This window comes from Atheta coriaria, unplaced genomic scaffold, assembly GCF_025399875.1.
Source record: "Atheta coriaria isolate IRGN ID8LTWV9N9 unplaced genomic scaffold, Caltech_Dcor_3.1 hic_scaffold_5_pilon, whole genome shotgun sequence".
NCBI lineage: Eukaryota > Metazoa > Arthropoda > Insecta > Coleoptera > Staphylinidae > Dalotia > Dalotia coriaria.
Genome location: NW_027045447.1, coordinates 10,054,403 through 10,077,909, shown reverse-complemented (window position 1 = coordinate 10,077,909; position 23,507 = coordinate 10,054,403). Strand labels below are relative to the sequence as shown.

The 23,507-nt window shown below is 35.1% G+C and overlaps 1 protein-coding gene and 1 long non-coding RNA gene across 4 annotated transcripts in view; one reads left to right on the top strand and one right to left on the bottom strand.

Annotated features, from left to right (window-relative positions):
• Positions 1-10,495, bottom strand: part of LOC135791722 (protein dachsous-like) — a 77,228-nt gene extending 66,733 nt beyond the window's left edge. The window contains 2 exon segments of the mRNA XM_065302221.1: positions 12-1,236; positions 10,209-10,495. Coding sequence (XP_065158293.1) covers positions 12-1,215 — 1,204 coding nt within the window. The 5' untranslated portion in view covers positions 1,216-1,236; positions 10,209-10,495.
• A 4,360-nt stretch (positions 10,496-14,855) lies between these two features.
• LOC135791801 (uncharacterized) lies at positions 14,856-22,201 on the top strand. Of its 3 annotated transcripts, XR_010548124.1 has the most exons (8): positions 14,856-15,076; positions 15,210-15,250; positions 19,414-19,465; positions 19,578-19,629; positions 19,742-19,793; positions 21,545-21,596; positions 21,708-21,923; positions 22,036-22,201. It is a non-coding gene; the product is annotated as an uncharacterized lncRNA (long non-coding RNA). The 3 variants fall into 3 exon arrangements; XR_010548125.1 differs by lacking the exons at positions 21,545-21,596; positions 21,708-21,923; positions 22,036-22,201 and adding an exon at positions 20,069-20,341; XR_010548123.1 differs by lacking the exons at positions 21,545-21,596; positions 21,708-21,923; positions 22,036-22,201 and adding an exon at positions 19,906-19,941.
• Positions 22,202-23,507: the final 1,306 nt, after the last annotated feature.

The window sequence follows — 23,507 nt, the reverse complement described above, 5'->3', positions numbered from 1 at the left end:
GTGACCCTCACCACCGGACAAAGATACATTGATGTTGGAGTATTCTGTTTTGGAGTCTGGGTCATTCACGGAGATCCTCGCTACGAATTCGCCAGGTTGAGCGCTTTCTGATATTTTCGGAGTTGCATCATCACTGAGGAAGATGACATTGATCGTAGGTTGATTGTCATTGACATCAGTGACTTTTATACTGACAAAAGCGGTGGTTTCTAATGGTTGTAGACCTTTGTCCTTGGCAACAATTACTAACTCATGAAGTTCCTTGGTTTCGAAGTCCAAGGGTTTGTTTACACTGATGACACCTGTGGATGATTCTATCTTGAACATGGCATCTTTATCGCTTTGTCTGCGATTGATGAAATATTCGATTTGACCATTTTCATTGGCATCACTATCCGTTGCAAAGACCTGTAGAACCGTGGTACCAATTGTTGCATTTTCTGGTACAGCAGCAAAGTATCTACTTTGATTGAAAATGGGTTGATTATCGTTAACATCCTGTATTGTGATGTTAACCATCATCTCCCCTCTCAATGGAGGTGTTCCACCATCCAAAGCTTCAATCACCAGGGAATATGATGAGGTTGTTTCTCGGTCCAGGAAGCCATTAATCTGCATGTCCAAATACAACACACCATCTCTCTCCCGATGTGAGGAGAGTCTAAATGCATTATTGACATTCCCAGAGACAATATTATACTTCTGAGTGTTGTATAGATCCAGATCTAGGTCTTTTGCTGGCAGTAGTGTACGTTTTACATCCCTGGGAGTATTTTCCGGAAACTCTATACTCATCACCGCCGTGGGGAATGTGGGCGCATTGTCGTTCTCGTCCAGGACCTTGACGTTGACCTTGACGTACATGCCGTTCATTGGCAGCGCCACAAACGAATAACTCGCACGTACCTCACGATCCAGGGGTATTTTCGTGCGTACCTCTCCGGTTTCCTTATCAATGTTTAGATCGGAGTGCACACTGATACTGCCCACGGGAACAATGAGGTAGGGTGGGCCGCTGTCGGGCGCGAGCCCATCGCCGATGAAGCCGATCCGTGTGCCGACCGCGGCGCCCTCGGACACCTCAAGATCACGCACGTGCTCAGCCGTCGACGATCCCGCTGCCGCCCCCGCGATGGAGCAGCAATAGAGCAGCAGGTACACGATGGGTGTCATCGCGTGGCCACCGCCACCGCCGCTGCACGGGTAAACTGACATCACCGAGGTGGTACATACATTCTAAAACAGAGAAGCAAACAACGAAATTTGTATTGTCATATTTTGAAACGAATATTAGCCCTAACCAGAACATTTCAAAAGAGGAATTGTTATAGCAGGTAGGCTATACAAAGAGGTAAGTACGTGGCACACGCACACGAATTGAAGAATTGTATTGCGTGCGATTCGTGCACGCCAGGTTGGAAAAAGGAAGTGGCCCCGACGTTTTGAAATAAAAGCCCTAATTGGGGTAATGAGAAAATTACAATAAGAAGCCCGAGAAAAGGGAGCGAATCGTGCACGCCAGGAAAGAGCATGAACTGCGTGCGTTTCGAGGAAAAAACCAACCGCACATCATCACACACGCATGTGATGTAAGACTGCAGCTGGAATTAAATCCACGATTGAATCGCAAATAAATGCCCTTCAGACAACACATCAAACATCAAGAGGTAACTTTATACGAGTGCGCTTGTGGGACATTAGCATTTTATTTTTCTTAAATATTCCACGGTCAGAGAGATGGTACCCACGTTTCAAGGGCTTAAATTTAAACCAAAAGAAATGAGATTCTGTTGAGTGCAATTATGATATGAATTATAAACATAAGCAATATTTAATTAGAGGAATTATTAGCTTACTGCACGACCACGCAATTTACAGTAATCTGTCTATTTTTATTTGAAATTGAATTGGCGTTTGTTAATTTTGGTATAACTCGAGAACGCTTTGATCGATTTGAATAATTTTAGTTTTAAAATGTTTGTAGAAGTTCAAAGAAAGTTCAAAAGGTGAGAAAATAATATATGTAAAATTGTATCGAAAGTAGTAAAAACAACAATTGAAAAACAAATTATGCGCCTAAACTGATTTGAGAGAAGTACAGAAACAAAAAACTTTTTTTTTCGGCGTGAACTTTAAATTTAATTTAAATTAACAATTTTCAACATAACTAAATACTTTCTGAATGTATTTCAATTAAAAACCTAATAAACTTTTAATTATTTTCCCTCTTATTGCCTTTTTCGTTCTATAGTACTTTGTATCATCTTTGTAAACGTTGTTTGAAGTCAAATCAGACACAGAAATGCAAACCGTTAGAGCAATAAATCGTTCAGCATTCAATTCAGCATCATCATCTCCATGTAAAGTACTAATACACAATTTGCTCAAATTGCAAAAAAATATATTAAATTCGACACAAAGTTGATCAAATTTTATGACATTTTAATTGCCAACCAATTTTGCACACTTTAATGCACTTGATGTAAAATTTAATACTACAACAATTAAGATTTTGTCGCTTTTTATCTTGCGTATTTAGCTACAACATAAGTACAACATTAGTACAACATAATACCAAAATAACGGTCTGCGCTTTTTGCATTTCTTAATTAATTATCAATTATTCATGCAGCAACAATGCATTAACAAAATATAGGTAATTAAGTATTACATGAAGCATAACGATTACACTTTACGATTACATTTTAAACAATTTATTTATATATATTTAGTCATAAATTTAATTTGTGTCATGTCATGAAATTTATTACTATCAATTATTATAGAATTAAATAAATTTTCAGAAAAAAATTGTTACTTTACAAAATATTAGCTAAAATATTACAGTAAGCAAATCCTATACGAATAGTGCGTGTCTGAAATATAACGGTCTATTATAAAGTAGCGGCAAGTTACGTTTTACGTACTTAATAATCAATTATTGGAGAATGCAATTTGCTACCGTATTAATACAGCAATCAAAAGTTTTGCATCTACTTGGTAGAAATGTAAATTATGACTGAATAAGGCAAATGTATAACAAGTTGCAAGTGGAGTAAATCATAATTTTGTGTTATCGATTATTTTCCAGCTTATCCTAATATAGAAAATATTGGTTTTGATGAAAAGCTCGCTTGATTGTATAATTATTTAAAATCTGTTTGAAAATTGGAAATAAATCTAACGGAAAAACTTTATGTTTTTAAGTTTTTAGACTGTTAAATGATAATTATTAGAAAAAGTAATTAATTGTTAAAAAATATTACTTAATAACTTTGAAAATTATGCAATTATAGCTTCAAATTGATAAAAATGTCTAAAATTAATTATGAATTGAATTTAATTGTTCATCATGTTTTAATTAGTTATAAATTTAATTTAATTAAATATTTTTTGATCTTTTGGATGTATAATTACATCAAAATTTGATTTTTCGAAAAATTATGCTCGAAATATGTTCCGTTCCCGAGTTATGGCCGAAAAACTAACCCTTGCTCTTGACAGTATGAATTTTCGGCTGGGAAAGACGTTTGCGACCGACACAAGAACGACCTGGGCCTTCCGATGGTAGTTGGGCTGCTGAGCAAAACGGGTGTAGTAGTACTATGATCGAGTTTGCAGAGAGGCCTCGCGTTTACTCCGGTCTTTGCTCTCCGCGCGTCAGTGTCCGGTGGCCCCGGCATGCGGTGTGCCGACGCCGACGATGCCTCGTCTTCTTCGCCAGCGCTGCGGCGCAGGAACGCGCGCGCTCTCGCACAAAAAAAGACGGAATGTAACACGATCGAGCTACCAAATTCAGATGCGGTGCGTCTATTTCATTCTGGTGCGCGGCGCACGCACTCGCCGCGCGTCGCGACTTGTTCGAAAATCTTAAATATGTGACAGCTAGCATTTAAATTAAATTGCCATCGCCCCAGCCGCGTATCGCGCGACGTATCGTCCGAAATTTCTTCCTCTCCGCGCGGCCACGGCTCTCAATTTCTTTTACGAACGCGCCGCGAGCTTTTTTCGGCTACAACTGGTGACAAATTAAAAAAAAAGAAGGAAATTCACCCAATCGCTGGGAATTTTATAATTTTTAATAAATAACTCGAAGATTATCAAGATATTAAATATTTCGACTTTGGTTCCAAACTTTTTTCGTAAAATCAGCAAAGCATTCAAAAATTCTTATTTTTTCATCAAAAATTACTTGAAGTGTTATTGAAGTTTGTTAAAAATAACAAAAACAATCCAAAACAATACAGGTAACAACATTTTGATATAATTAATCAAAAACTTATTTTTTTCAATTTCACTAAATTACTAAATATTTCAAAAGGTTTAATTATTTTTTGAAACATTTTGATAATATTATCTATATCTATAGTGCTTTTTTGCTCCTTTCATTAGCATTTTGATTACTTTGTCTTAAACACACGTCTGGTGCGATTAAAAACACGATTACTCGTTGAGTCGTTGAGTAAGATCACATCCCAAAAAACTAATTCTCACGTATCCGTTTGGACTAACTCATCGAGAGAACACAACGCATACATCTACGCCGAGAAACATACACTATTATAGTGTGTATCACTCGTAAAATCTAGATTACGCTCGCGCTTCCTATTAAAACTCCTCAAATAATAGAGAATTATACAACTAAAATACAATTTTGAAATAGAAAAATATAGGTTGGCACGATCCACTCACATACACATGTATATAGAGAAACATGGCGTGTATACGGGGTGATTACGTGCATTGATATCCGTGTGATCCACTTAGAAGAGTTCCTTTTATGATTGCTGGTAATAATAATTTCGCAACCTCCGAGAGAATCAGAGAATCAACGTGTTTCTAAGTGCTTGGATTATTACTACAGATTTGAAAGTACGCTCGTGTTCTTGGTAATTAATTTAAACTTTTACACACGAAAATTGCTTGCGAAACATCATCGTCAGATATTGAACAATAATATTACTATGTACTTCTCTCAGCACTTGCAATAAATGCTTTGTTTTATTTAGATCTTGCGGTGTTACGACTTTCGAATTATTTTATTATTTCAGTAGAATTTCATGTTTCATTGCTTGCAATTTCATAATTTTAGTGTTATTCAAGTTTTGTTTTCCTTATAAAGTTAAATCCTTTATTTCATACCTTTTAAGTTATATTTTAGCAACCAAAAGTAGTCTAAATGTAAAGAAATTAATTTCAAAATTTAATTTCATTCGTTTTCTTGCAGAAATAATTTTCTACAAGAAAATAAAATGATTGTAAACTTTCTTTAGATTTCTATAAATATTTTAAAACCAAAATTAGCCAAATCTTGAGTTTTTATGGGTCAATTCATTTTTATTTAAATTTTGCTAGTAAATTATATCGCAAGCTTTGTCTCCTGATTGTAATGAGACGTGAAATCCAAATAAATCCGCAGGACCGCGCCTCCAACCAAAGTTTATTTATGATTTTTTTGTTCGTTTTAAGTAATGTGGGCAGCGATTAATGGCGTCGTTTTAAAGATAAAATGATATCTTTATACTCAGCCACCATCACAATGTAATAACTATCTGTAGACGCGTGTGAGTGTGTGTAAGTGCGAAGGACGAAGTGAGAGAAAAAATACGTGCGCGTGGGTTGATTTCGAGTTGACTAATGTCGACTAATATCGCTAATGCCGGCCCGCGGAGAGGACACACTCGACAAAGTGGACGTAAAACAAACATTCAACACACCACGCTCAAGTCTTAAGTCTCTTGTGATACTCTTGATGCATAAGTAGTGCACTTCTTCGCGGCGTTAGCTGCCTGCCATTACCGAGATTCGCGCACACACCATACTTGATAAGCGTTAATGTCTCAATCCTGTCGACAATTTATTTCTTGTCAAGGTCAATTTTTAACTTGTGCCCTTGTATATTCAGTAGGAAGGTTGTAATTAGCACGTGGCGTTAAAATAATTAATTTTTTAGTTTTTTTTACAGAGAATTGAATTATTTCAAAATTGTGGCGATAACAAGACGAAAATTAATATTATCAATATAAACTTTTAAGATTTGGAAGCAAATAGATGTAGTTCATGTAAAGATGCATTCATAACCTAAAAGTTAATAACATAACCTCGAAAATCAAATGCTGCATTAAAAAAAATAGAAAATCAATCAATTTCTGAGTTAATTGAAACATGTGTGTGGATATTATTTTAGATTCATTCAAAAAATATTCCTTTTTGCCTTGATAAGCTTATGGTTTCACCTGAGATTCATCCAACCTGTGTTTTTTTAATTAATTTATTAATATTAATAAAGCAATTATGCAGCGCTCGTTTATACAGCATAGTCAGCATTCTTGCACATACAGGATGTCGTAAAAATATTCAGTTTTAGGCGTTTTTCAAACGAAATAAAAAATATTTAGACTACAATTAGAGCAATTTACAAACAAAGTGGTAATTAAGCACACCATAATATTACATCTGTGTGTGTTTGTAAGAGTGGATTTAACATAAAACGCTGTAAAAAAACACGTTTCCATTTTCGTTTTTATTTGATTGTTATGTCGTTTTAATTGAGTTGCAGTCACACTAAAAAAATCCGGATAAAAACACGAAATTTGAACGTTTTTAACACTCGGTATGTTGCACACACACCGGTGTCATAAAACAACAATATAAAAATCTCCGAAACTATTTCGAGTTGAAAACTTTAACTATCGGTATGTTTCCAAATGCTGGACGTCCAAAGTCTAAGCAAGATTTAACACTCTTGGCCAATCAATTTGTAGATGTGTACCATATTACCATCACCGCGCGGTGTGTGTTGTGCTCGATTTGGAATCGAAGGTGTCTAAATTCTCTCTTTTTTTATGCCTTCTCGGGCCATCGGGCCCCGAAAAGGTTTTTACGAGATTTTCATGTTCGGGATAATAAAAATAATAAGCAGAAGGAGTCCGGCCGTGCGGCGATCCTAACGGGAATCGGACACACTCTTGCGACACACGACGACGAGCACATTTGCGACGCATGCAAATGAGCCCGCACAACAATAAACGCCGAAGAGGTTTTCGGATGTAAATCAATCGGTGGGGCCCGGGCGCTAATTATAAACGCACAATGTTTGATATCAGTATCGATGTGACGAGCGTTTGCGTAATATTTTACGATCGCGAACAAAACATATTAAATTTCCTATTACAAGTATAACTTAAGGATATATCTCTATTTATTATTCTGTATTTAATTCAGCGCGTAAAGCTAGGAACATGCGGTCGATGGACAAACTATGCAAACAGTTATCAACAAAATAATAAATTTGTTTAGTGTTTGTTTAATGATTTTCACGTAAATACGTATTAAGCATAGAGGTGTTGAATGAAGATACTGTTATTTAGAGAATAATTAAACAAAAACTTTAATGACACCCACATATAAATTTTGTATGTAACTAATTTGTTTCTGCAACTGAATTTTGCTATTAACTTAATTTTTAATAAAAATTTGAATTTTCTAATATCAAATGTATTTTAATAATATTTTTATTTAATTCAAAGTTGGCAATGATTAAAAAGGTTAATAAAAAACTTGAAAGAAATTGTAACTTGATGAAATTAAAATGTTTTAAACAAAAAACTTGTTGGCTCCGTAAACCAACAACAACAGGCCGCATGCGCTTGCTGCTGATTGTTCCTTTTTCTTATTAAAGCACAAAATAATAATGATGATGCAGTGGTTATTTTTTGAGCCCGCGTGCTGCCCGAACAAGAAGCATTTCTTCGGGCGCTGCGATGACGACGCCAAAAATTGATATCCTTTATGCGAGCGACGGAAAAAATTTCTTATTTCGGTGACTTACGCAGCACTTTTCGGCAAAACTACTACTACTACCACATCGCGTAATGAAACTCGCGCCGCAACTTGAAAATGTAATTTTTAAACACATTTCTTGTTACCGGCAAAAACCTTCGAAAATAGCTGTAGATCCCACTACCGCAGACAGGTAGAATTCGGATTGTGTTGAGAAAGCACCTCGAGTCAAAAGTCTAGGGGGTGTGTGTACTTCAAAAGGCACAGGAGGGATGGTCCGAGTCACTTCTCACCGACCAGCGAGTGCTTTTGTGCAGCGCTCCGCAGTTCATTAAAAACTAAGCGATTTATTATTATAATGTGAGAGCGGCCGGCGGACGGGGAACGAAAACGCTCGACGTAATTTATGATTTATGGCCGCGGCGATTCTCGGATAATGCTCGGAACAAGCTGAAAAATACGAGCGACGGATTTTCGGTGGCGCTTAGTTTTTATTGCGGCACGAATCGCGAACAGGCAAACACTTGACTCGATGAGGACTCCCAGCAACTACACACGAAGAGAGAAAAAAACTGAAATATTTACAAGCGCGCGGTTATTAACGCTATAAATAAATTACATTCTAATATTCTAATGTTGTAATGTTCTAAACAAAAAGCAAAAACGCCGTGGCTAAAACCATTAAGAGCTTTTTTCGCTCGTCGCCGGCGAGAGGATAATTTAATCGAAATACGCACACGTAGTATATTAACACGATGACAAATACGTTTTTGATTCCGACGTGGAATTGATTTTCAATGGGGATTTTTAATTTTTCACGGCTACCTTCGATTAAAAACACAAAAAGTGCGGATGGTGATGAATATGACAAGACGGAGCGTTATTCAAAATTATTCAAGAATAAAATGCAATAAAATATGATTAGATAGATTCTGTATAAAATTCTGCATCTAATCATGTTGAGTTTTCACTGATCTATAAATTAAGAGTTAAAAATTCTAGTTTTGAATTTTTTCATTGTACACTGCTTTTAAACTGCTTTTTACACAATTCTAGCTTTGTTTTTACTTTTAAGTTCAAAGAAATATTTCTAGAAGTTGAAGTATTCTTTATGCATGTTTTGGATGATCTATAGTTAGTTAATCTTGAATAAAATATTAATTATTAAAATACCAACACATTAAAAATCAAGTTTTACGCAGGACGAATCTGTATTTAATTCATGCAGTAATTGAAATGATTTGCAACTTAAATAAAGAGCTACCTACAAAAGCAAAATGTTTATATTAAATTTTCTACTAATGATTGCTTTCTTTTGAGCGTAATTATGTTTATTCTGCAGTAGTTTTCTGTAACTAAAGAAGAGTTATTGGTGTTTTTATAGCAATTCGTTAATAACCAACTAAAGTACCTGTTTGTGAAGAATAAAACAGAATTTCGTAGCAGAGTAATTACATTGATTACGAGATAAGTTATAAAAATTATGGTTGATTTTATATTTCAAGAATCATGCGAGAATTGGGTTAATAAAACAAACAATTATGCAACTTTTCTAAAAATTATACTGATTGCAATTCAGGAATTTAACTCTAAATCCATATTTTATGCATTGGTTAATGTGATTAATTCTTAACGAAGATGAAAACCGTTTTTGTGAAGATTTGCCCGTTATTACACACATGATGTTCTTTGAATATGTATCTTGATTTCTAACATCTTGCTTTTTGCTTCTCTGACTCGACGCATCGAAGTAGTTAACTGCGACAGTAGTTTGCCCGGCTCGTTGCAAATTGTAAATAACTTAATATCAAGAAAACTGAGACAAATCCGCGAGCAAAAAAAAAATGTTTGCGTCTCGTTGACTCTCGCTGACGACGGCCGCGCGCCGCGGATAGAAGGAAGCTCTTCAGCTCTTCGGTTACACGCACGCCGTGGCCGAACGCGAAAGAGTTCAACTTCGTCTCGCGAGTTTCAACTCGGCGACGTCTCTCCGGAACGCTCCAAGAAGTTCTTCTCTGGGCAGCCCGCGCAGATGCACACACGCGAGCCAAGCAGCAACCTGCCGCCGGACGGACGGACGGACGAAGACGCAAGGAGAAGAAATGTTCAGAAACGCGCTACGAAGCGCGCGCGCGGGGCCGCGGTGTGTGCTGGGTCTTGGGCTCTCTTCGTTTCCAAAACGCCTCTATCTCCTTTTGAGTAATGGTTTTTTAAACGCTCCGAAGTTAATTTTCTAAAATTCCTTCAGCCACCACGCCGTACGTATGCGCGCAACAATCATCAACAAACCCGGCACACACCGCATCAAACACAACACAACAACAACACTCTTGTTTTGCAACAGGCGGCGAGAAACAGGGAATAAAAAAAGAATCAAAACAAATAACACGCGAATTCGGCCCGTCTAACAAGCCTAACACACTTACTTAATTCACGCGCATGTCAATAATCCTTTCGCAGCAAAGCCTTCGAATGTTTAATCCAAATCATGCACTAGTAATTGATTCACACACACGTTTCACACGTTGAATAATTTTTCTTGTCGAATCTCAGCAGTTCACTCTGGAAATTTTAAAGGTATTCCCTTTTACGCACTGGAAGAGTCACTTATGAATTGGTATGGCACGTGTGCGCGTCGCGATGCCCGTCGTCGTCGTCGTTGTTGTCGTCGCCAACGAAAATCCGCCTCAGCTCGCACTCGACCGGCTCGCCGTCTTCAGCACAGAGAACTGAGTCGCTTCGGAGTCGCTCGAGTCGCGTTCGCTGCTAGCTGCCCGGTCGCTGCATTCCACAGCGCCTCTCCTTGCCCCTTGCCGACGAGCGCAAGAACTAACCTGCCGAGGAGGTATACCTGGTACACCGACAACTTACATCCACGTGTTGGTGTGTTACGAACCAGAGGAGGAAGAAGACGAAGTGATCCCGCTCGCACCCATTGCTGTTTAGCCGTGTAAGTTCTTCGACTTTGGACAACTCTGATGCTGTGAGCTACAAGAACGTAACCATCACATACACTCACACTATATATGTACACCTACCTTCTTGCCATCAAGAGTGAGCAGGTAGGACGTAGGACCAAACAGGTAGATGCGGCCCTTTTTCCACTTTGGGTCTTTGTTTCTTTCTTTATTTTTTTATTCGGAATTAGACATGTGGTACTTACTTACTATGCTTACCTCCACCACTTCAACATGTCAAGCATTAGAAGAATACCTTGCCAAATATTACAAAAGAGTCAAAATAGTTAGACATGTGATCTGGATCTTGATTTTGATCGTGATATAACTGTTTGTGTGTATTTGGTTGCCTACATTCAGAATTGATTCGTGATGAAATCGAATAATTTATAATTCAACCCAGCGCAATTAGTCAATATCCCTTCCGCATCATATCTCTTCGCCGCGCGCGCCGAGACGTGTTGATGGCCTCTTGAGCGCGCACGCGAAAACCGCCATACATAGTTGTGCGCCCAGTTGCGCTCCAAGTACATAAATATATATTACAATTTTACAATAATACCGTCATATATTTGCTCGGCGCACGCATTGTAGTGTTTTATCGTTTCGCAGCGTATAAATGATTTATCGACGAATATTAATCATAAAGTAGTAAACTTTTACTGCGCGCGCCCAAAACGTAACCACATCGTTTGAGTACCATTACTTCCCCCGGCCTGAGAGCCTGGATGCGAAAAGATCTCGTCGCATTCTAATGTTTCCGTAATTAAGGCCGTTGCTTTATGCGCGCGTTACGCTCGTCCGCGTAATTAGCAAGGCCCGGGATGATTAATCGCCGATGATAATTTTGCGCTATTTTTGCATTTTAATTACTCGCGCACCTGGGAATGAAATAAAACTATTGCAAAGCGCTGTAAAATTTGATTAAAGAATATTGCTTATGTTCTTCTAAACAATATCGCGCTATAGACAATACGTCATTCTAACGCTGGTGAAATGGTGATGTTTATGTATTATTCGGTTATTTATTCGCGTCGTTGTCAGTGCGCGCATATAATTGGCGATGCAATGGCCGAGCAAACGACGAAGTCGAGTCCGCGGCCAACGCAACGCGTGACCACTCGCCAACAACAACTGCAACAACTTCCAATGTAATAAAAATGTGTCAGAGCGCATTTAGCACGATTGTTAACCTCCGACCGTAACCACTACCGAACTGAATTTATCATATAAACGATGGTATGGTCATAATTTTTAAGAATACACGCCTTTTAGGAGCGTTATTGCTTGGCTAGGTGTAGTTTATTAGCGCTTTTAAAACAAATGGTATCAGATATTTTTAATGCTAATTTGCAAATTTTGTTAAAAATTTGGCTTAAAACTAATAAATTTTTTTGCTTTCTTTTGCACTGCGTGACAACTTTATTCTTATTGTTGGTCATTTTGACGCTCGAAATTGCATTTTGTCGACATCACATCTTTGGTAACTTGTTCATTGTTGACAGGGAAGAGTAAACTTTCTAAGTTGTACCTTAAAACAAAGAAAATATTACTTTAAGTTCTAAATCTAACCAAAAAGTCGATTTCAGCATTTTTTTCAAAATGAACCAAAGAACTCAAACATTATTAACATTTATCGTTAATTTAAGTAACAAAACGTAAGAAGATAGAAGCTGGTCGAGCTCCAGCAAATTTGCATTCGTTTTCGTTGATTGTCAAAATGCAAAAATATCGCATGTCTCTCGGACGTTACGGACGTACGCACCGGCGAAAGAAGAAACATTGCGTTTTCGTTTTGGGCAGCTTTCAGCGACGACGGGACGACGGGCGCGTTCGGACAGGACAATGGTCGAAATATATAAACAAGCGCGCCGTGGTGCGTGTGTATGTGCGTGTGTGCTTTTGCCAGAGCGCTTTCAACTCATGCCGACGGATGGACGCGAGGACGCATTTTATTAGCCCGAGACGACGACGACGACGACGACGGGGCCCGGTCGCTCCCCGCCTGCCTGAATTTACAAACGCGCGCCCGCGAACAGGAGCAATGCGTATTTATTTATAATACCTATAAGTGGAAACAAAAAGCGAGGATTTTTAACCAAATCGGGCGGCGTCGTTGTCCGGCTGACTTTATGCATAAATAAGTCCGTCGTAAGCTCCCTTTGCAAGACAAAAGCTCTTTCGCGCAACAAAGCTACAAAACTCCAAATAGCGAATAAAAAAAACGAAGCTCCCACATGCACACACACATTTGTACAAACTGAATTAGTGTTTTCCAGCCTTCGCAAGCAATTACTAAACCGAATACAGCTGCTCGGCTAAAGTTTTCTATAAAATTTGTTTAGTTTCTTCTCTTGTATATTCCTCTTTCATCTTTATATTCGAGGAAGCTTTTGTAGCTCTTTGCTGCGTCGGCAGAGCGATAACTTATTCTTCGATTATATTCGCGAGCCGCGTCGTCATTTCGCAATGTCGTCGCAACGTCGTATTGTATTGCCACTGCTACCGTTTAATGTATTATTTCTTATTCCGCATCTATTTATCTCTTCATACATGCGAGCGACAGTCTCTTCATTGTTTTTTTTTTATTTTCCCACCATCAAATTCAAAACTCTGGTGGTCCCTGAAACTGGCGTAAATAATGTCAGAATAATGTCAACCAACAATTCAAAGTCAATAGCAAGCAATAGGTATGGTTATATTTATCAAAATCCTAGTAATTCTAATGACCAATCATTTATTCCGTGTTTGGTCTGCGACGGAATGTTTCTTTGCATATGATCTTCTAATGAATAAGTCTCGACTTGAAAAGCATATACCGGTTGTATCAATTTTGGGTGCTGCTGAATTACCTGGTTTCCAATTGGATTTTGCTATGTATTCCAAGGTTCATCATGGATGTCTTCCAACTGTTGTTGAAGATACATCAAATTATTCGCGTGGTGTTGGGGGTGTTGCCTATCTGGTATTCGCAGATCATATTTACCGTCTCGATTATGTAAAAGGTGTTTGGATGGGGATTAACTCCAAAGCTAATATGCTTGTTAAAATTGGTGGAAAATTAAGAAGAGTATGCTGGGTATATGCTACTGCAACGGTTGAACCAGTATTAAGGGCGGATTTGTCGACATTACCTAAAATAAAAGCTCCATCCCCTACACTTATACAGGAAATGAGGAGAATTGCTAAAATTTTTAATTTGTCCAAGGAATATCTTGAGTTGTTGGACACCGTACCTGATAATGGCGATTATACTCCGGAATTACAGTTTCCTAATCCAAAGTTGAAAAAATCAGCTTGCAGCTGTTCAAAGCAGGATGAAAAACTTATTTTATTGCTTTTGCTTCATATGATTTTTAGTGTTTTTCGAAATAAAGGATTGTGTTAAATCAAATGGAACCGCAACTTTAATGATACGTATTAAAGGTTCTAAGTTTTAGGTGTTGATGAGTTTTGTAAATAATGTACGTTTGTTTCGCTATTGTTAACAGTTGCTAATATCTTTCTAGAAGTACACCGCAATAGTGTACGTGTAAGTGTACAGATATAATATGTATTTCTTTGAATATTTAAAATATTTATGAAAGACTTTATTGAACACTCTGTGAGCATAATTCAAATAGCAAGAATGAGGCATGGTAGTTACATATTCATTTACGTTTGATTACTATAGGCAACTCTTTTTACGCCGCAAACTTATAAAATATCAAAAATATTTGAGAATTATTGATTGTAATTTTTTACTATTATTATTGTTAGCAATTTTAATATAAATAATTGTTTAATTGCATATTTAATTCTGCAATATGCATGCAAGCTGACACTGGGTTATTAAAGTACTCAATACTATGGTATTACTATATGCAATACATTATACACCACGTAACGCCTCTTCTAAGTTGGCAACACCGGGCTACATCTCAACGATTAACGATAATTATAAAGATAATTACATTAAATAATTTTAAATTTTCATCCCATAGAAAATTTTCCAATCTTCAAAAATCGCGCCACATTGTTTGAAACACTATGTTGTTTTGTGAGGTACTATAAAGTGTCCTCAGATGGCGCAACGATGTAGATTTACCTCGAAATATTCCAGCAAGTGAATTTTGTTTTGTTCAGTCGGTGCGATAACGACGAGCACACATTCCACACTTTCGGCTTGTGTTATTCGTTGTTGCAAGTTCGGTACAACGTGTTATATTTTCTAAATCGCTGGTGATAATTAGTGTTAATAAACGTGTTTGATCTTTTAATGTAATCTTCGTAATAATTAATTGACTTGTGAAAAACATTTGTCATCAACAGAGGAGCATGGATCATTGTGCTTCCAGGTAAATATTGTCGTTCCTATGATTATTATGCGAATAACAAGAATTTTAAATGTTTGGGTTCTGACGGAAGTCAAATTTATTTCAACATCGCACGAAATGCTGTAACTAATGTTTTGTTTCGCATTTATTTCAGTATTCGCCAACTTGTCGTCGGTATACCATCTTCCATAACCGGTAAGTAAAATAATTTTATCATTTGTAAAAAATGTTTGCCGTGTACGTAGATTTCAATTTTGTTCTACGTTTTATTGTTGTTCTGCAATGTAGTTTGATAACGAGAAACAATGCGTATACGAAATAATTATCACTGTAATATTTGATGTAAAATTTGACAATCGGGCAGCATAAGAAATCGGAATTACATTAATCGAGTTTTAATTTTTTATTAATTTTTATACTTAATCTTTAAATATATACTTATATTTAAACTTTACTTAAACTTTATCAGCAAACGTGGGCATTCGACACGAGAATTGTGTTTGTTTTGAACACGATTTACACTTTCTTATCGCATCCTCTTGTGTCGTCGATGCCATCCCCTCTCGCCGCACGCTGCCGCATTGTAGTTTAGTTTCGATCGCATGTATTCGTGCCAAATGCAATTCGCGCACAAGGTCGCGGGCAGTCGTCGCGTGACATCGACGCGTCGGCTTTGCGCACCTCTTACTTTCTTCTCTTAAATTGTCGGATCGTTGCTTGCTCGGCTACGGCATGCACTATACGTGGATTATGGTCAATTTCGTGCAGGTATCTGCTAGCTTTAAACTTATTTCTCGCGTCTCGTATCGAAACCCACGCTGGATGTTTTACCTCACGAAATTAAATTATTTAAAATTTCCGATCTTCTATAATCTACAATTTTCTGGATGCAATCTCTTTTAGTTTAGAAGATATTCAGTGAAGATATTCACCCTTGGAACTTTTCTTATGAATTAAAATTTCATCCTTTAGATTTCCATTTTAACTAGACTATCTTATAGAGAATTTTCCGTAGATATCTGCGATTTGTTCATTCTTATCTTAATTAGTTTACGAGATATTCGCAATTGAAATAAATTGTCAAAAATTGAAAATTTGTAATTTTTAGCAATTTCAGTCGCGTTTTTGGACCTTACACCCCATTAAATTAAATTAATTTAATTCGTATTCGCATCAGATAGAGAATTTTCAAATCTTCCTTAATCTACAATTTTATGGTTCCAATCTCTTTTAGTTTAGGAGATATTCACTGTCGAAAATCACAAAATCGTCGATACCAATTATCAAGCACCCCCCCTTTGGCATTTTTTTCTTAAGAATTAAAATTTCATCTCTCAGATTTCCGTTTAAACTATCCTATCTTATAGAGAATAGTCCGTAGATTAAGACGCTGCGATCAGATCTTAATTATCTCTTTTAGTTTACGAGATATTCGCGATTGAATAAAATGGGCAAAAATTGAAAAATGTCACTTTTTAGCACTTTTACTCGCGTTTTTCGACCTTTTACTGTAGGAAATATAATTATTTTATATTTTTATCTGATAGAGAATTTTCCAATCTATCATAATCAGCAATTTGTTGGTTGCTGTGGCTTTTAGTTTAAGAGATATGAATTTTCAAAAATCGTCGAAAAAAAGTATCAAGCACCCCCCCTTGGAAATTTTTTCTTAAGAATGAAAATTTCATCTCTCAGATTTACGTTTTAACTATCCTATCTGATAGAGAATAGTCCGTAGATTAAGACGCTGCGATCAGATCTTAATTATCTCTTTTAGTTTACGAGATATTCGCGATTGAATAAAATGGGCAAAAATTGAAAAATGTCACTTTTTAGCACTTTTACTCGCGTTTTTCGACCTTTTACTGTAGGAAATATAATTATTTTATATTTTTATCTGATAGAGAATTTTCCAATCTATCATAATCAGCAATTTGTTGGTTGCTGTGGCTTTTAGTTTAAGAGATATGAATTTTCAAAAATCGTCGAAAAAAAGTATCAAGCACCCCCCCTTGGCAATTTTTTCTTAAGAATGAAAATTTCATCTCTCAGATTTCCGTTTTAACTATACTATCTGATAGAGAATAGTCCGTAGATTAAGACGCTGCGATCAGATCTTAATTATCTCTTTTAGTTTACGAGATATTCGCGTTTGAATAAAATGGGCAAAAATTGAAAAATGTCACTTTTTAGCACTTTTAGTCGCGTTTTTCGACCTTTTACTGTAGGAAATATAATTATTTTATATTTTTATCTGATAGAGAATTTTCCAATCTTTCATAATCAGCAATTTGTTGGTTGCTGTGGCTTTTAGTTTAAGAGATATGAATTTTCAAAAATCGTCGAAAAAAAGTATCAAGCACCCCCCCTTGGCAATTTTTTTCTTAAGAATGAAAATTTCATCTCTCAGATTTCCGTTTTAACTATCCTATCTTATAGAGAATAGTCCGTAGATTAAGACGCTGCGATCAGATCTTAATTATCTCTTTTAGTTTACGAGATATTCGCGATTGAATAAAATGGGCAAAAATTGAAAATGTCACTTTTTAGCACTTTTAGTCGCGTTTTTCGACCTTTTACTGTAGGAAATATAATTATTTTATATTTTTATCTGATAGAGAATTTTCCAATCTTTCATAATCAGCAATTTGTTGGTTGCTGTGGCTTTTAGTTTAAGAGATATGAATTTTCAAAAATCGTCGAAAAAAAGTATCAAGCACCCCCCCTTGGCAATTTTTTCTTAAGAATGAAAATTTCATCTCTCAGATTTCCGTTTTAACTATCCTATCTGATAGAGAATAGTCCGTAGATTAAGACGCTGCGATCAGATCTTAATTATCTCTTTTAGTTTACGAGATATTCGCGTTTGAATAAAATGGGCAAAAATTGAAAAATGTCACTTTTTAGCACTTTTACTCGCGTTTTTCGACCTTTTACTGTAGGAAATATAATTATTTTATATTTTTATCTGATAGAGAATTTTCCAATCTATCATAATCAGCAATTTGTTGGTTGCTGTGGCTTTTAGTTTAAGAGATATGAATTTTCAAAAATCGTCGAAAAAAAGTATCAAGCACCCCCTTTGGCATTTTTTTCTTAAGAATTAAAATTTCATCTCTCAGATTTCCGTTTAAACTATCCTATCTTATAGAGAATAGTCCGTAGATTAAGACGCTGCGATCAGATCTTAATTATCTCTTTTAGTTTACGAGATATTCGCGATTGAATAAAATGGGCAAAAATTGAAAAATGTCACTTTTTAGCACTTTTAGTGGCGTTTTTTGACCTTTTACTGTAGGAAATATAATTATTTTATATTTTTATCTGATAGAGAATTTTCCAATCTTTCATAATCAGCAATTTGTTGGTTGCTATCGTTTTTAGTTTAAGAGATATTAATTATCGAAAATCGTCGATAAAAATTATCAAGCACCCCCCCCTTTGGCAATTTTTTCTTAAGAATTAAAATTTCATATCTCAGATTTCCGTTTAAAATCCTATCTTATAGAGAATAGTCCGTAGATTAAGACGCTGCGATCAGATCTTAATTATCTCTTTTAGTTTACGAGATATTCGCGATTGAATAAAATGGGCAAAAATTGAAAAATGTCACTTTTTAGTACTTTTAGTGGCGTTTTTTGACCTTTTACTGTAGGAAATATAATTATTTTATATTTTTATCTGATAGACAATTTTCCAATCTTTCATAATCAGCAATTTGTTGGTTGCTATCGTTTTTAGTTGAAGAGATATTAGTTATCGAAAATCGTCGATAAAAATTATCAAGCACCCCCCCTTTGGCAATTTTTTCTTAAGAATTAAAATTTCATCTCTCAGATTTCCGTTTAAACTATCCTATCTTATAGAGAATAGTCCGTAGATTAAGACGCTGCGATCAGATCTTAATTATCTCTTTTAGTTTACGAGATATTCGCGATTGAATAAAATGGGCAAAAATTGAAAAATGTCACTTTTTAGTACTTTTAGTGACGTTTTTTGACCTTTTACTGTAGGAAATATAATTATTTTATATTTTTATCTGATAGACAATTTTCCAATCTTTCATAATCAGCAATTTGTTGGTTGCTATCGTTTTTAGTTAAAGAGATATTAGTTATCGAAAATCGTCGATAAAAATATCAAGCACCCCCCCTTGGCAATTTTTTCTTAAGAATTAAAATTTCATCTCTCAGATTTCCGTTTAAACTATGCTATCTTATAGAGAATAGTTCGTAGATTAAGACGCTGCGAACAGATCTTAAATATAGCTTTTACTTTACGAGATATTCGCGATTGAAAAAAATTGACCCCGAAAATTGCATTTTTATGTTTGAATAACTAATTTTTGTTGGTTTTAGGGATTTTGCTCCTGAGTCTTACATCGTACAAGGACCATTCTTTCTTTAGATTGTAAGTATTCAATTTCTTTATCATTTTTCTAAATACCCTTTGTGATTATCTCACAAATTTACCCCCAAAATTGCATTTTTATGTTTGAAGGACTAATTTTTGATGGTTTTAGGGATTTTGCACCTGAGTCTTACATCGTAGAAGGACCATTTTTGCATCAGATTGTAAGTATTTAATTTCTTTATCATTTTCTTAAATACCCTTTGTGATTATCTCACAAATTTTGCCCCAAAATTGCATTTTTATGTTCGAATGACTAATTTTTGATGGTTTTAGGGATTTTGCACCTGAGTCTGACATCGTAGAAGGACCATTCTGGTATCAGATTGTAAGTATTAAATTTCTTTATCATTTTCCTAAATAACTTTTGTGATTATCTCACAAATTGACCCCCAAAATTGCATTTTTATGTTCAAATTACTAATTTTTGATGGTTTTAGGGATTTTGCACCTGAGTCTTACATCGTAGAAGGACCATTTTGCATCAGATTGTAAGTATTAAATTTCTTTATCATTTTCCTAAATAACTTTTGTGATTATTTCACAAATTGACCCCCAAAATTGCATTTTTATGTTCGAAGGACTAATTTTTGATGGTTTTAGGGATTTTGCACCTGAGTCTGACATCGTAGAAGGACCATTCTTGCATCAGATTGTAAGTATTAAATTTCTTTATCATTTTCCTAAATAACTTTTGTGATTATTTCACAAATTGACCCCCAAAATTGCATTTTTATGTTCGAATAACTAATTTTTGATGGTTTTAGGGATTTTGCACCTGAGTCTGATATTGTAGAAGGACCATTCTTGCATCAGATTGTAAGTATTAAATTTCTTTATCATTTTCCTAAATAACTTTTGTGATTATCTCACAAATTGACCCCAAAATTGCATTTTTATGTTTGAAGGACTAATTTTTGATGGTTTTAGGGATTTTGCACCTGAGTCTGACATCGTAGAAGGACCATTCTTGCATCAGATTGTAAGTATTAAATTTCTTTATCATTTTCCTAAATAACTTTTGTGATTATCTCACAAATTGACCCCCAAAATTGCATTTTTATGTTCGAAGAACTAATTTTTGATGGTTTTAGGGATTTTGCACCTGAGTCTGACATCGTAGAAGGACCATTCTTGCATCAGATTGTAAGTATTAAATTTCTTTATCATTTTCCTAAATAACTTTTGTGATTATTTCACAAATTGACCCCCAAAATTGCATTTTTATGTTCGAAGGACTAATTTTTGATGGTTTTAGGGATTTTGCACCTGAGTCTGACATCGTAGAAGGACCATTCTTGCATCAGATTGTAAGTATTAAATTTCTTTATCATTTTCCTAAATAACTTTTGTGATTATCTCACAAATTGACCCCCAAAATTGCATTTTTATGTTCGAAGGACTAATTTTTGATGGTTTTAGGGATTTTGCACCTGAGTCTGACATCGTAGAAGGACCATTCTTGCATCAGATTGTAAGTATTAAATTTCTTTATCATTTTCCTAAATAACTTTTGTGATTATCTCACAAATTGACCCCCAAAATTGCATTTTTATGTTCGAATGACTAATTTTTGATGGTTTTAGGGATTTTGCACCTGAGTCTGACATCGTAGAAGGACCATTCTTGCATCAGATTGTAAGTATTAAATTTCTTTATCATTTTCCTAAATAATTTTTGTGATTATCTCACAAATTGACCCCTAAAATTGCATTTTTATGTTCGAATTACTAATTTTTGATGGTTTTAGGGATTTTGCACCTGAGTCTGACATCGTAGAAGGACCATTCTTGCATCAGATTGTAAGTATTAAATTTCTTTATCATTTTCCTAAATAACTTTTGTGATTATCTCACAAATTGACCCCAAAATTGCATTTTTATGTTCGAAGGACTAATTTTTGATGGTTTTAGGGATTTTGCACCTGAGTCTGACATCGTAGAAGGACCATTCTTGCATCAGATTGTAAGTATTAAATTTCTTTATCATTTTCTTAAATAACTTTTGTGATAATCTCACAAATTGACCCCCCAAAAATTGCATTTTTATGTTCGAAGGACTAATTTTTGATGGTTTTAGGGATTTTGCACCTGAGTCTGACATTGTAGAAGGACCATTCTTGCATCAGATTGTAAGTATTAAATTTCTTTATCATTTTCCTAAATAACTTTTGTGATTATCTCACAAATTGACCCCAAAATTGCATTTTTATGTTCGAAGGACTAATTTTTGATGGTTTTAGGGATTTTGCACCTGAGTCTGACATCGTAGAAGGACCATTCTTGCATCAGATTGTAAGTATTAAATTTCTTTATCATTTTCCTAAATAACTTTTGTGATTATCTCACAAATTGACCCCCAAAATTGCATTTTTATGTTCAAATAACTAATTTTTGATGGTTTTAGGGATTTTGCACCTGAGTCTGACATCGTAGAAGGACCATTCTTGCATCAGATTGTAAGTATTAAATTTCTTTATCATTTTCCTAAATAACTTTTGTGATTATCTCACAAATTGACCCCCAAAATTGCATTTTTATGTTCGAAGGACTAATTTTTGATGGTTTTAGGGATTTTGCACCTGAGTCTGACATCGTAGAAGGACCATTCTTGCATCATATTGTTAATATTTAATTTCTTTATTATTATCTTAAATAACTTTTGTGATTATTACACAAATGTACTTCCAAAATTTATACTCGTGTGTTTTCTTTAATAAATAATATTTTTTAAGTATTTCTGATTTTAATTTGTTCTGTTATTTCAACCCGATCACATATTAAACGATCCCTTAAACCATTTATTTTAAAAAGTGCATGCTAGCGCCATCTGTTTATTGGAAACTGAAACTACTGAAAGTTTTGAGCTTCGACCCGTTGCCACTAGAGGCAGCACATTACTAGTTACCGCGAAAACTTTATCAGCCTCCTCAACTTTCTGCTCTCCTAATATTCAATCATTATTTTGTCGACTCTGGGAGGCAAAATGACACAAAATTTGGACTCGAAACAGTCGAAACTCAGGTTTTGGTATTCGGATCGCAGAAAGTGTAAGGAGGCTGATATAGTTTTGGCGGTAACTAATGGCGGGTAAAATTAATGTTTAAAATTCATTTATCAGCAAGTGCAGCTTCTGTATAAGTGGAATTTTTAAATTCTGTTTTCGGATTTTGTAAGCTAAACTTCTATATCGACTATTTATGTAATTATTTTCCTAACATTGACGTTTAGGCCCTATTTGCAATTTTAATTAAAAAACTGTTTTTTTACATGCCAGTAGGGCCTTAATCTATAAGTGTGTTACTGGTTTCCGATTCAGAATTTAATCTACTTTCAGAATCCGAAAACAGAATTTAAAAATTCCAATTATTACAGAACCTGCATTTGCTGAAAAAAGATTTCGTCATAAAAAAGGCAAAACATTTTTCTTTTTTATGTCGAATGTTGTTTTCATTAAAATTGCAAATAGGGCCTAAACGGTTAGCATAAACCAAAAAAGTTACTAAAATAATCGATGTAGAATTAAATTATCAATCATAATCCGAAAACAGAATTTAAAAATTCCAACTTTTAATTTTCAACATAAAAAAGAGAAATCTTTTGCCTTTTTTATAACAAAATCTTTTCTTTAAAAATTTTTTGTGCCATTTTTGTGGTTTTTCAATAATGATGCCATCTTGTCCAGAATTCTTCAAGGATCAAGAATATGTAATTATTTTTATTCTAGCCCTTTTAGTTGTCGAGATAATTACCATTTAATCTTCATAAATTAGGCTATCTCGACAACCAAAAGGGCTAGAATAAAAATAACTACATATTCTTGATCCTTGAGGAATTCTAGACAAGATGGCATATTTTTCTCAAAATGAAGAAATGGGCACAAAAAATTTTTAAAGAAAAGATTTTGTTATAAAAAAGGCAAAAGATTTCTCTTTTTTATGTTGAAAATTAAAAGTTGGAATTTTTAAATTCTGTTTTCGGATTATGATTGATAATTTAATTCTACATCGATTATTTTAGTAAAGTTTTTTGCTAGCATTAAC